This window comes from Leiobunum rupestre, chromosome 5 (genome assembly GCF_980474605.1).
Source record: "Leiobunum rupestre chromosome 5, qqLeiRupe1.1.hap1, whole genome shotgun sequence".
Classification (NCBI taxonomy): domain Eukaryota; kingdom Metazoa; phylum Arthropoda; class Arachnida; order Opiliones; family Sclerosomatidae; genus Leiobunum; species Leiobunum rupestre.
The window spans coordinates 11,319,059-11,336,312 of record NC_143388.1 but is presented as its reverse complement, the minus strand read 5'-3'; the positions used below and the strand labels follow the sequence as shown (position 1 = coordinate 11,336,312).

Below are 17,254 nucleotides of genomic sequence, written 5' to 3'. Positions count from 1 at the left end.
CCCTGAAGCCCTGTGGCCCTCCTGCATTGCGGAGTCCTAATTTACGCCAATGTTCTAATTTCGAAATTTCCGCCAACGATTTACCGGAAATTCAAGCTAGGATCTTTCCGCGAAGTGTATTAGATATTTTGCCTTTCTTAACCTGCAAATGAGTATAAATAAAACATAAAATGCCCTATACAATTTAAACTTTCTTTAACAAATAATTTAAAAAACAATGTTTTAAATAAAAAACTAAAATTCAAAATTAAATAATATATATTTAATTTAACATATCGAAAGTTCTTCGTAATTTAGATAAAGCCCTTATGAAATTGACACAAAGCGAGGGTAATAGTTTCCACGAGCGTTTATAGGTGTCGCTAGCATTCTGTTGTCGTAGCGGGATTTATTTGAACCGCGCATCTCCCCTATAAAGAACACTAACACAAGCGAGAGTCCATGCCGTCTCTTTCTCCATTTCACAATCGCCACGTCCTCAGGATCAGTTCGTCTATCCTGGTTCACTCCTCCAAACCAAACTTGGAAGAGAAAGAGAGTGAGCTCCCTCTGGCGGCGAAAGGGAGCAACTCTTTTTCCGTGGCACGTATAAAAATCTGCGGGGGTGGAATATGGATAGAGGGGAATCCGAGGCGTCAGATAGGGTACTTAATTCAAATCATTAACATAATTACTCGCCACAATATTACTATGGAAGGAAGCCCTCCGTCTTTAAAGGGGCAAACAGGGGGGCGGGCGACGATCTCGAGCGCCCCCTTTTGATTCTAATACATCTCTGCGCTCTGATTCGTCGTCTCTGTCTTCCGTTTTCCTCTTCCTTCGGACACCCCCGTTCGGCGCAATCCCGCGCGGCTCCAGCCACGAACCCGAGAGTTATACTAGATTCAACCGAGTGATGAGATAGAGCGACGTCAGGCTGAAATAAACGCGGAGAGGAACTTTGGAAATCATCCGAGGAAGGTATTCGCGCGCTCCGTTATCATCGTACTATAGCCGCCTGTATCATTTTCACGATCCTCCCAATCATTATCAAGTCGGACCGCGCCAATATTATCGTATCAGATCAAAGGAAAACCGTTGTCGTCTCGTTTTGTAACCGGTAAGAGCATGTTTGTCAATATTTGGTCCTGTCATAAAATGCATTTCAGTTGGCGTTCTTTATTGAACTATGATATTAATGTTTTTCGTATTATTCTAAACATTTCAGCTATTCTAAAGCTTGTATGCTATTCTAAAGCTTGAATGCTATTCTAAAGCTTGAATGCTATTCTAAATCTCTAATACTATTTTAAATCTTTAGCACTATTCTAAATATTTCGTATTATACTAAAGCTTTAGTACTATTTTAAATCTTTAGCACTATTAAGAAAATTTAGTACTATACTAAATCTTTAGTACTATTATAAAGCTTTAGTACTATTCTAAAGCTTTAGTTCTTTTCTAAATCTCTAATACTATTCTAAATCTCTAGTACCATTCTTATTCCTCAGTAGTATTATAAATACAATTCTATAAATAAATACTATTCTGAATTCATCATACTATTCTAAATTCCTCATACTATTCTAAATTCCTTGTACTATTCGGAATTCATCATTCTATTCTAAATTCCTCATACTATTCTAAATTCCTTGTACTATTCTGAATTCATCATACTATTCTAAATTCCTCATACTATTCTAAATTCCTTGTACTATTCTGAATTCATCATACTATTCTAAATTCCTCATACTATTCTAAATTCCTCATACTATTCTAAATTCCTCATACTATTCTAAATTCCTTGTACTATTCTGAATTCATCATACTATTCTAAATTCCTCATACTATTCTAAATTCCTCATACTATTCTAAATTCCTCATACTATTCTAAATTCCTTGTACTATTCTAAATTCCTCATACTATTATAAATTCCTTGTACTATTTTGAATTTCTCAACCTATTCTAAATTCATCATACTATTCTAAATTCTTCGTACTATTCAGAATTTTTTTTATTCAATGTTTAAGAAAAATGTATTGTAAAAAACGCCACAATTAAGTTTTTCTTTGAATTAATCGTTTTTTCTTATCACCATAGATCAATCATTTTTTTATTTTTTAGGTTGAGATTTTTCAAGATATGTCCACTTAGTAGTGACATGCGAAAATAATGCTACAGGGTAACATGCCAGGGTCACTTTCATAGCCATACAGGGGGTGTTTTCCCCCTGCCCCTTGCATCACTTTTATTTCGGTTATTTAAGTAGCTTATTAATTTACATATATACCGTGAAGGAATAGTAATCCTATGTAAATTGACCTACTTTGAACAATGGTTCTTAATATGGGTTAATTACTTGGGTCATATATTTAACTATCCATAGCCTATTTTTAGTTATAGTAGTTCTAATCCTTAGATTTATGAGTAACCTAAATTGATAACCAGATATTTAATTGTAATGACTAAAATTAATTAATTATTGGGTAGTTTTCTTACTGCCCATTTTTCACATACAAATTTGAATAATTAAAAAAATTTACGGTGATAATTTTGTCATGTTTTGATTAATTCAAATAGTTATTGCTTAAAAACCATATAAAGGAATTAAGTTAAAATTAACATAGAGGAATTTAGTTAAAATTAACATAGAGGAATTTAGTTAAAATTAACATAGAGGAATTTAGTTAAAATTAACAGAGGAATTTAGTTAAAATTAACATAGAGGAATTTAGTTAAAATTAACAGAGGAATTTAGTTAAAATTAACATAGAGGAATTGAAATAAATCTAATATAGAGGAATTGAATTAAAATTCAAATTAACAGATGAATTGAATTAAAATTGAATTGAATGTAAAGGAACTAAAATTCAAATTCAAATTAACATAGAGAAATTGAATTCAAATTGAAATGAATATAAAGGTACTAAAATTAAAATTAATTTGAAGGAACTAAAATTAATTAATTAATATGAAGGAATTTTATTACAATTGATATATAGGAATTTTATTACAATTAATATTAAGGAATTTTATTACAATTAATATAAAGGAATTTTATTACAATTAATGTAAAGGAATTTTATTATAATAAATATAAAGTAATTGTATTAAAATTAATATAAAGGAATTTTATTACAATTAATATAAAGGAATTGTATTACAATTAACATTAAAGAAAAACAATTTCACACAAATATTATATTTTATCTTTAAACTATATCATTTATTTCAACAACAAATATCTATTTCAGATACTGAAAACAACTTAAGGAAATCAACACAACTTAAAAATGATTTAATAAATCGTTCAGAGATCACAAAAAGAATAATTTATATTGGCACTGCAAAATCAACGAAATTGATAAACCCTTGTACGAGAAACATAGTTACATTTGGTAGAAAGGAAGAGATAGGAACACTGGGAGAGCGTTGGAGCGAGATAGAAGCATGGACGGGCGAATCGAGCGATAGATTTGGGCGATGACTGACGACGATTCGTGCGGAAGCTCGGGTACCGGCGGCATCAGGCTGAGCAGCGGCGGCGGCTCCAGAAGCCGCGTCTCTTCCAGTCGCTTCGATCCTCAGACGAGAGCGGGAAACCCGACGCCGAGCAGAGCTGCTTCCCAGGATCGGGCTCACATCATCGGCGAGAGTATGGGGAGCGCTTTCCGGGCTGTCACGCCGAAGAGGTCCCGAGATCTCGGTGAGTTTCTCCTTTTTATCTCTGCTACGAAGCCTTAACGGGTTACTATATGCCTTAGTTCGAATTTGACCTATTAAATTTGACTTTTGTAAGAGTAGTATTATATAAGGATCTGAACAGTCTGGATTTTGTAAGAGTAGATTTATATAAGGATCTGAACAGTCTGGATTTTGTAAGAGTAGATTTATATAAGGATCTGAACAGTCTGGATTTTGTAAGAGTAGATTTATAAAAGGATTGGAACGGTCTGGATTTTAAAGATTAGATTTATATAAGGATCTGAACGGTCTGGATTTTAAAGATTAGATTTATATAAGGATCTGAACGGTCTGGATTTTAAAGATTAGATTTATATAAGGATCTGAACGGTCTGGATTTTGTAAGAGTAGATTTATATAAGGATATGAACAGTCAGGATTTTGTAAGAGTAGATTTATAAAAGGATTTGAACAGTCTGGATTTTGTAAGAGTAGTATTATATAAGGATCTGAACAGTCTGGATTTTGTAAGAGTAGATTTATATAAGGATCTGAACAGTCTGGATTTTGTAAGATTAGATTTATATAAGGATCTGAACGGTCTGGATTTTAAAGATTAGATTTATATAAGGATCTGAACGGTCTGGATTTTGTAAGAGTAGATTTATATAAGGATTTGAACAGTCTGGATTTTGTAAGATTAGATTTATATAAGGATCTGAACGGTCTGGATTTTAAAGATTAGATTTATATAAGGATCTGAACTGTCTGGATTTTGTAAGAGTAGATTTATATAAGGATTTGAACAGTCTGAATTTTGTAAGAGTAGATTTATATAAGGATTTGAACAGTCTGAATTTTGTAAGAGTAGATTTATATAAGAATCTGAACAGTCTGGATTTTGTAAGAGTATAGATTTATATAAGAATATGAACAGTCTGGATATTGTGGGGGTATATTAATATAAGGTGTATAGAACTTTGTGGGTGTAGATTTATATAAGGATCTGAATAATTTGGATTTTATGTTAGTATATTTATATAAAAGTTCGGTACATTCTGGACTTTATGTTAGTATATTTATATAATTTTCTGTACAATGTGAACTTTGTAGGAGTATATTATTATATGGATCTGTACAATCTAGACTTTGAGGGAGTATATTTATTTATATGGATTTGTACAATCTGGATAATATAAAGGGATATAAAATCAGTACTTTACGGGAGTATGTTTATATAAATATCTGTACAATCTGGACTTGGTGGGAGTATATTAATATTAGGATCTGTATACAATCTGGACATGGTGGGAGTATTTTAATATAAGGATCTGTACAATCTGGACTTGGTGGGAGTATATTAATATAAGGATCTGTACAATCTGGACTTTGTGGGAGTATATTAATATAAGGATCTGTAGAATTCTAACTTTGTGGGAGTATAATTATGGCATTCGGGACAGTACTAACAATGTTCGTAATTTATTAGATTTATAATAATAATAATAATCTGCTAGGCTAACAACCAAAACACCACCTTAGGCCTGGGTCATGGAGCATTTTTTAAAGCCATTAATTAAGGAAATCCTTATAATTTAAATTGTTATGCTAGTTTTAATGTTTACAAATTGGAATCCCATAACGTATGATTTATATTTTTAGTCAATTAATTGAGAATTAATTAATTAATTATCCAATGGAATAAATTTTTAAATTTCATAGTATATATTTAATTTAAAGTGTATTACGTTCATGGATGATTTTTTTAAAGTTAAAATATAATTTCTGTTAACAGAATCCAACTACTAAATAGATTTGAAAATGAAATATAGGTTTAAGATGGGTGATTTATTATAATAATAATAATAATAATAATAATAATAATCAGCCAGTTTTGAGAGAAAAACGATATGAAAACTGGTTTCGAGCTATTGTTTCAATGTAAATTAAGTTATTGAGTTAGGGATAACTAATTTTACCGTAATACACAATTTTTTAATTTTTGTTTTTTACATTTCGTGATATTAGGCAATTTCTTTCGCTGTAGATAGCCTATTTTAGAGTTATTATTATCGGCATTTCGAAGGTCAGATATTTGTATTGTGTGGTAAATATGACCCAGTGATGAACCTTTGTTTTAACTTCGCCTTCCCAATGACCTTCCCTATCACCCAGGGGCGTAGCGAAGCACTTAGGTTTGGGGGAAGGGGGGAGGGAGAAGATCAATTTTTGCCAACTCGAAGCCTAAAAATTGCCAACTATCAACTGTCTAATTAAATTCATAGTAAATGGCTTTGATTTAATAATTTCACTAAAAATCAAAAGTTTCTGGAAAAATAAAAAAATGAAACATAAATTTATTTTTAAGGGTTTTTAATGTTTTTAACTTTTTATCGAAATAAAATGTCTAATATCAGTAACCATACTACAAATCATTAATAGTGTTACATTGTTAATCGGTTTAAACCAGTCTAGAGGCTTAGTTTTACTTTTGGATTAAAAAAATGAGGCGAAAATGCCGCTTTATTTAAATTTTCAAACAATATATTAGACTAATCATGGAATTAAAACCTTTTTTATTTTTTTCGGAAAAATACGGAAAATGTTCCGGAAAAAAGGACTCGGTCATTTTCCGTGGAAAATTTTCCGACTTACAACGCTAAAATAAATTATAATTTTGTCATCTTTAAGATTGAAATGCCTAGTTTGACAGCTATGGAAAACAGTTGGCGGGGGTAGGTCCCCTCCCCCCCCTTGCCCTCCTTTGGCTTCGCCCCTGCAGTCACCAGCTAACCTCAACTCACATTAGAGACAACTAAAGCATTTGTATTATTAATTTTAAACTGTAAATCGAACGGTTTAACATTTAATTATATTGCCGCACAAACAAAAGGTGACGTTAGGACCTCAAACTGGAAGGACCTCATGCCAGTTAGCAATAAACACGGCCTCTTTGATGTACGACAACGTTTATAACCCAAGATGGCAAAACGCGACCTACATTTGAACAAATTAGATTTAAAGTGTTTTCTTTACCCAATCTTGTCACAAGCTGGATCGTTCTCACGTGAGAAAATATTAATCCAACAAAGTGTACGACGAAGATTAGCCGACGCGGTGTAGTTTATTTCACTATCTAATAGTCGAAGGCATTGGACGCGCGTTTTATCAAGGTAGTAAATCAAACTTGTTCTACCGGCGCGAGAAAAATGAAACGATAGACGAATCCCCGCCAGGATTAGTCTCAGACGGCAAGTGCTTTTTAATGGTGTTTAATAGCTCCTGGCTAAGATAAACTCTACTTTTTTACAAGCGGGATTAGTGACGGGCGCCTCGCAGTCGCCGCCAATTATTACTTTTTATTCCGACGCGCATGCTACGCTACAAGATTTATTGTTCTCGGATTTCCAACTTAAGCAGATTGAATTTCCGAGAAAAAGCTTCATTATCAACATTTGATTTCTCAAGGCTTTTTTTAATTATTATTATTATTAATTCAAAGCAATTAATATATTAATATATATTAAATATAAAACAATTATGCGCTTAGTAATCAAAGCGTTAGCTCAAATGGTCAAATTTCAATATGGAATTGAAAATGAATTGAAATCAACAGTTTATCTTTTTTTCTCTAAATAACTATGTAGGTAATTCTAGTACATTTTTTCTAGTACATTTTTTCTCTAAATAACTATGTAGGTAATTCTAGTACATTTTTTCTAGTACATTTTTTCTCTAAATAACTATGTAGGTAATTCTAGTACATTTTTTCTAGTACATTTTTTCTCTAAATAACTATGTAGGTAATTCTAGTACATTTTTTCTAGTACATTTTTTCTCTAAATAACTATGTAGGTAATTCTAGTACATTTTTTCTCTAAATAACTATGTAGGTAATTCTAGTACATTTTTTCTCTAAATAACTATGTAGGTAATTCTAGTACATTTTTTCTCTAAATAACTATGTAGGTAATTCTAGTACATTTTTTCTCTAAATAACTATATAGGTAATTCTAGTACATTTTTTCTCTAAATAACTATGTAGGTAATTCTAGTACATTTTTTTTTCTGAGAATTTTCACAGAAGTATGTATAAAAATATTTATAATTAATGGCTTTATAATTAATGGCTTTATAATTAATGGCTTTATAATTAATTATTAAATTTTTTAAAAATATCAATCAAAAGCTTCATTTTAATTAATTTATTAATTTCGTAGCAACTGGATTATTTAGTTGAAACCATATTTATAATTAATAAAAGTGAACTGTAATATAGTTTATTTATATTTTATTAATTATTTTTTTTCTTTTTATGTAAATAAACTATATAGCTTTATCCTTTTTTCTTTAATAAATAATCTGAATACACATATTTTTGATTTGGTTTGTGATCTTGGTCGTGATATATAGTCCAAATAAATAAATTAATAAGTAAATAAAAAATAAATTAATTAATGTTTCTTTTTAATAATTATTATTCTTAAATATTTAAATCAACTAAATTTTTCATCAAATACCCAAAATCAAGCCAAGTCTGAAAATTTTATTAATTAACATTAGTTTATCGATGTTAATAACCTCGAAAATAATAAATTATAATTCATGATTTCTGTAAGCTTAAAGAAGGCTTATTTTATAAAAGACATTTTCTATTTCGTTAGTTTCCAGCTTGTGGTGGCGCGGGCAAATCGGCTTAAGGTCACGCTGTAAGAATGATGGTCATGCGGTATCAAAATGATAAAAAGGAATTGCGGGAAAAGGGCACCAGTCAGAAATAGAGCTTCCAACCATAAGCCTATTAAATTGGGAAATATCGGATTTAGCACTGTGGCTAGCGAGTCTCTCTCTCGCCTGATTGTGTGTCAGATATCGAGACGAGGGTGAGTGAGACGATTTGTGGCGCTAGCGGCGCAAATCAAACAAACCCAGGCGTGAGACCAATATCCGGATTAAGTCAGGAACTATCGCTTATTTTTTGTTATAATGATACTACCTTCTTTTTTGTACGGTTCACGTGATTAAGGATTTTATCAGTTCCCTCAAATAACCCAATGCGTTGCGATGCTAAAAATATTTACGTTATAAGTAGTTAAAACGATTAATTGTTATATAGAATAAACTGCTGAAAGCGGAAAAGCAGAAATAAAAATAATATTTATAAGTTAAATTACCTACTCAAAAGTCTTAGTCGATAATTCAAAATAACGGTCAAAAACGCCGCCGATTAGTTTAGTAAAATATTTTCGGCGGTGTAATCATCGGCCATTTTCGGTATGGAGATACAGGCTGGAAGGCAGGTAAGGCTGCCAGATTTCGATAGACCGAAAACGGCCGACTCTCTCAAATGTTTTCGTTTTCAAAACGAAAATTTTGCGGCGTAGCTATCGACTAAATTTTAGTCATCCTAGTGAGCAGATTTTAATGAGATTTGGGACATAACTATATAATAGTAAATAAAGGCACCACCTTAGATCCAGGTCACCTGGCGACTTTTAATACCTTTTATATTCAACTGGCCGGGTTATCATGCCCTGCATACCACGCTATACTAACTATTACTTTTAATATTAACAAATTTTTATGGAACTCGAGTGAAAACCTCTTTACAAACTCAACGAAGAAGGAGTTATTACCCGTCTAACTTCTCTGCGAGGCAAAAGTGTCAACCACTCCACAATCCCATATACCAGCGAATGCAAATTTTAAATCATTTGCGATACTCGAGTTTAAAATTTAAAGTTCTATGGGAATCTACGACCCTTTGAAAAATATTAAGTAAATTAATTAGCACGTTTCAAATATATCTGTCAATTTGGTGAGATCAGACAAGCCACACTTTTAGGCCTAAGATCTGAATATCTTAGACCGAGTGAAGTTTGCGAAACTTTAAAAATTCTTCTTGGGAACCACTACAATTAGGTAATAGACGTTTACTGTCTTAGCAAAATGTATCGTACTGCTCTTTCAAATGATAAATGTATTTTCCAATTATTAAGAATTCAGAATATCTCCTAACCACAGCGCGGTCAACCTAGCGATAACGACTGCTATAATTTGAGTTCAAAAGTTTGGTTTGCGAGAACCCCTCTTCAATTTTTCGCAAATTTGGCTGCCTCTCTTTCCCATCTCGGCGTTGGCATACTAATGCGTTTTGAGTTACGGAAAAGTGGTAATTAATTAGAAGGACTTGTTAAAGAGGGAAAGGGCTCTTTCTGGCGCGTTGAAACTATCGTAATAAGCGCCTCTCAGCCGTCGAGAGCGGCTCTCAACGCGCCCCCCGCCGCGCGCCCGCTTTATAATTCCTACAGCGGCCAGCGACTTCGGAGTTTGCCGGAGTTTCGCTTTAAAAGCTGGGCTCGGGAGCCACGCCCCTTTTTCCTTCGCGCCCGCCCATTCGCCGGGCTCCCCAAGATTGAAAGGTAAGCCGATTTGGGTGGGGACGCCGCGCTCTTTGAAATGGCGGCAAAAAGGAAATATTGCGCCCTCTCCTCAAATTAATTGAGTTTTGCCTTTCCTTCCGGATCAAAGGGGGCGCTCCGAAGCCAACGTTTCGCGGTTTCTAATCATATTACCCGTGATCCTCAGCTCCTTTCTTTAGATCTCTCGTCTCTCTTCCTTCGGCTTTGTGTACCGCGCGGCGCTGGAAGCTTCGTAGCTCCCTCGAAGGCGGGGGATGTTCAGTTCGAAGTGTGCGGTTTCAAATCCAAAGACACACGTTCTACTTTGATTAATAATGGACGGGTAGATTTCATTTTTTTTGGCCCACCTTTATAGTTTAGGATTTTTTTCCCCCGAGATATTTATTATTTTATTATAGATTAAAGGATGGCTTCGTGTTTTTTTTTAAATTGAAGGGGTTTATGGTTGGGATGATGTTGACAACCAGCACTTAATCAATCACACTGCTGATTTTTAGGATTATGTTTTTACATAAAAGTCTACATAGTATTCTTTCATTTGGAATATAACCGTAGTTTTTACGATTATTAGAAAATATATTGAAGTTTTAAATAAAAACATTAAAAAAATTAGATTAAAGTTTTAAATAAAAACCTAATAAAAAATAAAATTAAATTAAAAATTAAAGTAAAATATTAAATAAAATAAAATTAAAAAATAATTAAAACAAAATAGAATAAAATAAAATAAAATAAAAAATAATTAAAATATTAAATAAAATAAAATTAAAAAATAACTAAAACAAAATAGAATAAAATAAAATAAAAATAATTAAAATATAAAATTAAATTAAATTAAAACATAATTAAAATAACCATTATATTAAAATGAAAAATAATTAAAATATAAAATAATATAAAAAAAATTAAAATATAAAATAATATAAAAAAAATTAAAATATAAAATAAAATTATATTAAAAAATAATTAAAAAATTAAATTAAATTAAATTAAAACATAATTAAAATAACCATTATATTAAAATGAAAAATAATTAAAATATAAAATAATATAAAAAAAAAATTAAAATATAATACAGATTACAATGGAAAATAATTAAAATTTGAAATAAAATAAAGTTGAAAAAAAATTAAAATATAATACAGATTACAATGGAAAATAATTAAAATTTAAAATAAAATAAAATTGAAAAAATTAAAATATAAACAAAATAAAATAAAATGAAAAATAATTTAAATTTAAAATTAAATAAAATTAAAAAAATTAAAATATAAAACAAAATAAAATAAAAAATAATAAAAAAATTATAAATAATTAAAATAAAATATAAAATACAAGGAGGAAGATATTTACTCCGTCTCACGAGGGGGGCTTACCCTCTAGTATTTATTTGTGACGGCGCGCGACGTACGTTTGGTGTCAAGTGTTAATTGAAACGTACCACGGGGCGTGCGTTATTAAATTGAAGTGAAGAAGCACCTAATTTTGTGTAGGCATGGTAAAAATATTTATCAAATAAATGTCCCTAAATTTCGCTTTAAATCTAAAATTCTTAAATTTCTACAAAAGAATTTCATTTCAAATTCATATCCATATAATTGAAACTTCATTTTTCCCACGTCAAAGAACGGATAAACTTCGAAAAATAATTTAGACCGGTGTTTACCTAAACTTTATAAATATTAAAATGAGGCAAAAAAACTAAAAATAAATCAGCGTGATCCGGGGTCACGTTAGTTCGTGAAGGGTCATTAAAAATTTATAACTTTGCATACGCTATTCCGACATCAATGCGCTTCGTAAATAGGATAAAAAAATCTCTCTCCGACTCCCAATACAAGTGGGCATATCAGTCAATGATTTATTGCTCGTATAAAAGCGGGGTTTTTTTATGATATTGTAATAGATCGTGGTTGGTTTCGCGTGATCCCGCTATAGACACCCGCGTTTCGTTGGAATTATTCTTACCAGCTGTGTTTCTTCCCAACCTCAGGACCAAACCTAGTGACCCTTGTGGTTTCTGTGTCAGATTGAAAAGGAACAACAAATAATGTATCACGATCAAATGATATTTCGTGTCCGAAAAATTGGTTTACGAACCAGAAAATTTAAATGTCCTTTTTTCAATAATTTAAACTCAATAATGTATTTGTCTATCGTTAAGATGTCTTCTTTTAAAGATTAACTTTTATCGATAGAAATCATTTCAAATATCACGAAAATTGGTTTACGAACCAGAAAAATTAAATAGGTCTGCTTTTCAATAATGTAAACTCAATAATGTATTTTTCTAAAGTTAAGATGAACTCTTATGAATAGAAATCATTTCAAATATTACGAAAATTGGTTTACGAACCAGAAAAATTAAATAGGTCTGCTTTTCAATAATGTAAACTCAACTATGTATTTTTCTAAAGTAAAGATGAACTTTTATGAATAAAAATCATTTCAAATATCACGAAAATTGGTTTACAAACCAAAAAATTTAAATATGTCCTTTTTTCAATAATATAAACTCAATAATGTATTTGTCTATCGTTAAGATGTCTACTTTTAAAGATTAACTTTTATCGATAGAAATCATTTCAAATATTACGAAAATTGGTTTATGAACCAGAAAATTTAAATACATCCTTTTTTCAATAATATAAACTAAATAATGTATTTGTTTATCGTTAAGATGTCTACTTTTAAAAATTATCTTTCATTAATAGAAATCATTTCAAATATTACGAATATTCCTTTCTGAAAACGATAAACCGCTAAATTTAACTGGTTTTTAAAAAAAAAAATTTCATGTGAAATTTAAAAAAATTTACATAGTGTGTAGTTTTTGAACTCCAAACGATTTTATCAAATATACTATATTTTATTACGGCTATTTACATTGATTTGCAATTCTAATGAGGACGGTGTTTTTTCCAGACTCGTCGGAAGGATCCGTGGTAATCCAGTCGCCGTCTCGAGCGAGCAGCCCTTTGAGCGGCGCCGTCAGAACGGCCGGGGCCCTGTCGGCCTCGCAGTCGGCCCTTCACCACCAACTGCCCTTGTTAAGTCCGGAGAATTTCCCGGCCTATTACTCGTCAATTTGGTGCAGCTCTTTGGCCCTCCGCACGTGCACCCTCGAGCCGGCTGCCTTCCCGCTATTCTCGCTGTTCCCTCCGCCGCATCCCGCCTCGGCGCACGGCCCCCTGCCTGCCCCCTCCTCCTCTTCATCATCTTCTCATCCCCATCATCCCTACTTCGTCTCTCCTCATCATGTGGCCGCCAATTCTTCGTCTCAGGCGCATCTCGCCGCTTACCATCATTTGCTGGATAGTCCCTCAACCACACCCACCGGTAAGTTCTTTGTATTTCATTACTTTCGTTGTTGGATCTTTAAAATTAAATTAAATCAATTGATTTTATAAAATTTCCATGTTTATTTGTATTTAGGGATAATAACTATTTTGACATGATTTTTAGCGTTTCTGCTAATACCCCTCGGGCTCGAAGAGTAAGTTGAATTGGGAAAGTACCGCTAGAATGACAATTTCTATCTGCCTTCCGCGAAACAAATTTTTCGTAATTGAGAACTCTATCATTTGTCGGTGGCGCCATCCGCTGTTAGCGGTGGGAACTATATACTATACAATTGAATTAATAGTACTAGTGTACTTTGAAAGTTATAGATGGCACTATATAATGGTAGAGTTGACGGCTGAGTGAGCCGACTCGAAATTTCAGAGTTTGTTTCGCGAAACCACGACTCCAGAACGCGCTTATGTCATTCAAGCGGTACTATTCCCAATTCAATGATCCCTTCCCCCTAAATCAAATCAGCTCGGTATGTCATTGGTTGCCTAAAAATGACGTATTCCGACGCGTTTGAAGAATACGTTGGTACCGGTTTTCCTTCCCCCCTCTTCAGTCAAGGGAATATTCTAGCATTTTGCCCACGGGTCGCAAAATAGTCATCCTACCTAACAACTTACCCGAGCAGCTGTTGGGATTTGTCAAATTCATAAAGTTATCGGTCTGAAACAAAATGAAAGGACTATTTAAAGTCTTGCAGTTAATGTTGGAATCCTTGCCTGCAGAGTGCAAACCAGGCATCAAGAGTTGATTGCTTTGTTGTCTGATCATTTCAAATTCCTTCTCATATTTTTGGGAACTTAGAGCCAATATTGTAATAATAACCATAATAATAATAATAATAATAACCAAGGCCCCACCTTAGGCCTAAGTCATCAAGCGACTTTTGAAGCCTTTAATTCAGGTGGCCGGGTTACAACGCGTAGGAGGGTGGTGGCAAGCCCTGCATGCCACGCGAGCCAACAGCTCCCTACACTAACTATTACCGTTAACCTCAACAAGTTTTTATGGAAGGGGAAACCGAAGAGCTCGGGGGAAAGCCCCTTAAACAAGTGGGGAAAGAACTTGCTTGTTTAAGTTCCTTTTATACCGATATAAATATAAAATATTTAAAATGGCTTTTAGGTATAACCACAAGTAGCATAATACAAATAGGTATGAAAATTAGGAAAAATTGTGACCGAACTGATTTCCAGAGTTATTACGCAACAAAGAGCCTTTTACAAGGGGTGTACCCGAGGTGTTTATTGCCGATTTTGTTCAAAGTCGGGCGTAATGTAGACCTATATGAGATATGAAATTTTCCAAAAGGAGACGTTGCACTACATATTCGATTTACCATGGCACCTGAAAATGATTTTGACCGCTTAAAACAAAAAAATCTCAATTTCTGTATTTTACCCAAAAATTGTTACTATTTTACCCCAAAAAGGTTCCAATTTACCCAAAAATTGTTACAATTTACCCAAACTTGATGAAATTTACCTAAATGTGGCCCAAATTACCCATTTCGTGATTTTCAAACCGAGAAAATCCCATGCTTTTTTAAATGGAGATTTTTTTGTTTTAAGTGGTCAAAAACCTTTTCAGTTGCCATGGCAAATCTAATGGATAGTACAACGTCCCCTTTTGGGAAATTTCATATCTCATATAGGTCTACATTACGCCTTACTTTGAACAAAATCGGAAATAAACACCTCGGGTACTCCCCTTGTAAGTATAACTAAATATATTCTTGGTATAGAATTGAATAAAATTCTACCCTAAAATAAAATTTCCATATTGTTTGATATCTATCGTACAGCAGCCTAAAACGTAGAACCATACTTAGATTCATAGCTAGAAACTGTTGTTTACTGAAATTGTGTTTCAGCAACGAATCTAAAGATAGTGGTGGTTTAGTACAACGGTTGATCCAATCAGTATTGAATTTACAGTATGTGGAAACAATGGTATGTTTACCAGGCTATGGTGAAATCTGAAAATTTCCGCAGTTATATTTAATTTTTTTCATTTTGATATTAATATAACTAAGTTTTGGAACTTTTCGCACGTTTTCTAATAACTATGGTAGCTATCCTCCGCGGTAAAATCAAAAGAATACGTTTTTACCACCGAAATCACGCGCACCTTCGTAACTCGATCCGGCCTATTTTTGGTCTAAAAACGCCTGTAGAAGTATTCCATCCACCTCGCTTCGGTGTTCAGGGAGAAGTAATCTTCCAGGGGCGAAAGAGAGCTATGGAAAAAGACGCCAATGGGAAATTTTGATCCTCGGGTATTTTGGAATTCCGTACTCGCAAACGGTCTCCGTTCAATCTTTGATACGATGCTTGATGTAGCGAATATTTTCTCAGGCTTCGAATCAATCTTGCAGCTCGGGAAATCTTATCCCTTTGCTCGAAAACGGTTCGGGATATCTCGCTCTCGCTCTGCCCAAGAAAGATTCATTCTTCGAGATTAGAAGCGAATAGATTGACCCCATAGGGCAAGAGACCCGGATCCGCTTTCTTATTTCCGCAACCCCCCCTGATCTGTCTCTCTGCTGGCCTTACAATCTACCTTTCAATCTTATTCTTTCGACCCCCCTCCATTCTTTCCTTCGCTATTGCTTTAACACCTACATACGAATTGGAGAAGGTTGCTTTAGGAAATTGTAAGGTCGTCAATGCCTTTGGCGTAAGTGTCGGGTGTTTCGCACCACGTTGAGCGTGTGGGAAGGTGGTTTGGGGTTCCTAGCTTCTCCTATCTCAAATCTTGTGTCAATAGCTGCGAGCCTCTAAATGGAAGCTTCGGAGCAAATCCCGATTCCAGATGCTTCAGTCTCTTCGCTTCGTTCGAAATTCAGAGCTTTTCTGTTTCTCCGAGAACGATCCGTCTCTCTTCCCTTACGCGTGTATGGAAAACGCTAAGACGCACATTGATTCGACAACCAGCCCGCGAATCGTTCAATTCTAAAACGTATTAAGCCTTTCTATAAAGTCATTACGCTTGCCGAACTTGTTTTAATGTATCGCTTTCGTCACGAGATACGTAGGAGTTCAGTTCAGTCTCGAAGTTTAGATCTTTATAAAAAGGGCGACTCGTTGAATTTTAATTCGTGTCTTGTTCACCTTGTTAAAATGTTCCACGCGCTCTTTAATATTTTAGCGTAAAAGGCTCGTGCGTTTTTATTTTATTTCAGGGAGCACGAGCGAAATCGCTCGAGCCCGTTTACCCTAAAATATCAAGACGCGCGTGGAACTTTAAACAAGCTGAATAAGACATAAATAGAGCTAATGCTAGCGTCTATTGGCTATCATAGTGAAACGTCACTTCTACGTCACGAGTGACGCGCCCGATACATCTAAACAAGAAGGCCAATGTTACTTTATAGAAAGGCCAATTAAATTAATTTAAAAATAAATTAACTTAACACGTGATTTCGAGAAAATACTAATTTTCCGTTAACGTTGAATAAGAAAACTTCGTAAATATATTTAATACTTGATTTAAATATCAATAAAAATATTACAATATAAAAATTAAAAATTAAATAATATATTTTGTTAAAAGTAAGAAATCTTGTAAATTGCCATTGATATATTTATATTTTTCAGTATCTTAACCACAGGTCTTTAAAGATAAAATAATTTTTGAATTTTCTAAAATCCAATTTACTGGCTGGTATCCTGTGTAAAAATGTATTTAATTTTATTTATTTAATTTTATTTAATTTTATTTAATTTTAATTTATTTAATTTTAATTTATTTATTTTTAATTTATTTAATTTTAATTTATTTAATTTTAATTTATTTAATTTTAATTTATTTA

At 32.9% G+C, this 17,254-nt stretch overlaps 1 protein-coding gene across 1 annotated transcript in view; it reads left to right on the top strand.

Annotated features, from left to right (window-relative positions):
* Window positions 1-843: 843 nt before the first annotated feature.
* Window positions 844-17,254, top strand: part of LOC149943535 (uncharacterized) — a 40,337-nt gene continuing 23,926 nt past the window's right edge. Inside the window, exons 1-3 of the mRNA XM_090175348.1 lie at window positions 844-1,099; window positions 3,235-3,686; window positions 13,012-13,425. Coding sequence (XP_090031474.1) covers window positions 3,464-3,686; window positions 13,012-13,425 — 637 coding nt within the window. The 5' untranslated portion in view covers window positions 844-1,099; window positions 3,235-3,463. The remainder of the gene's footprint in view (window positions 1,100-3,234; window positions 3,687-13,011; window positions 13,426-17,254) is intronic.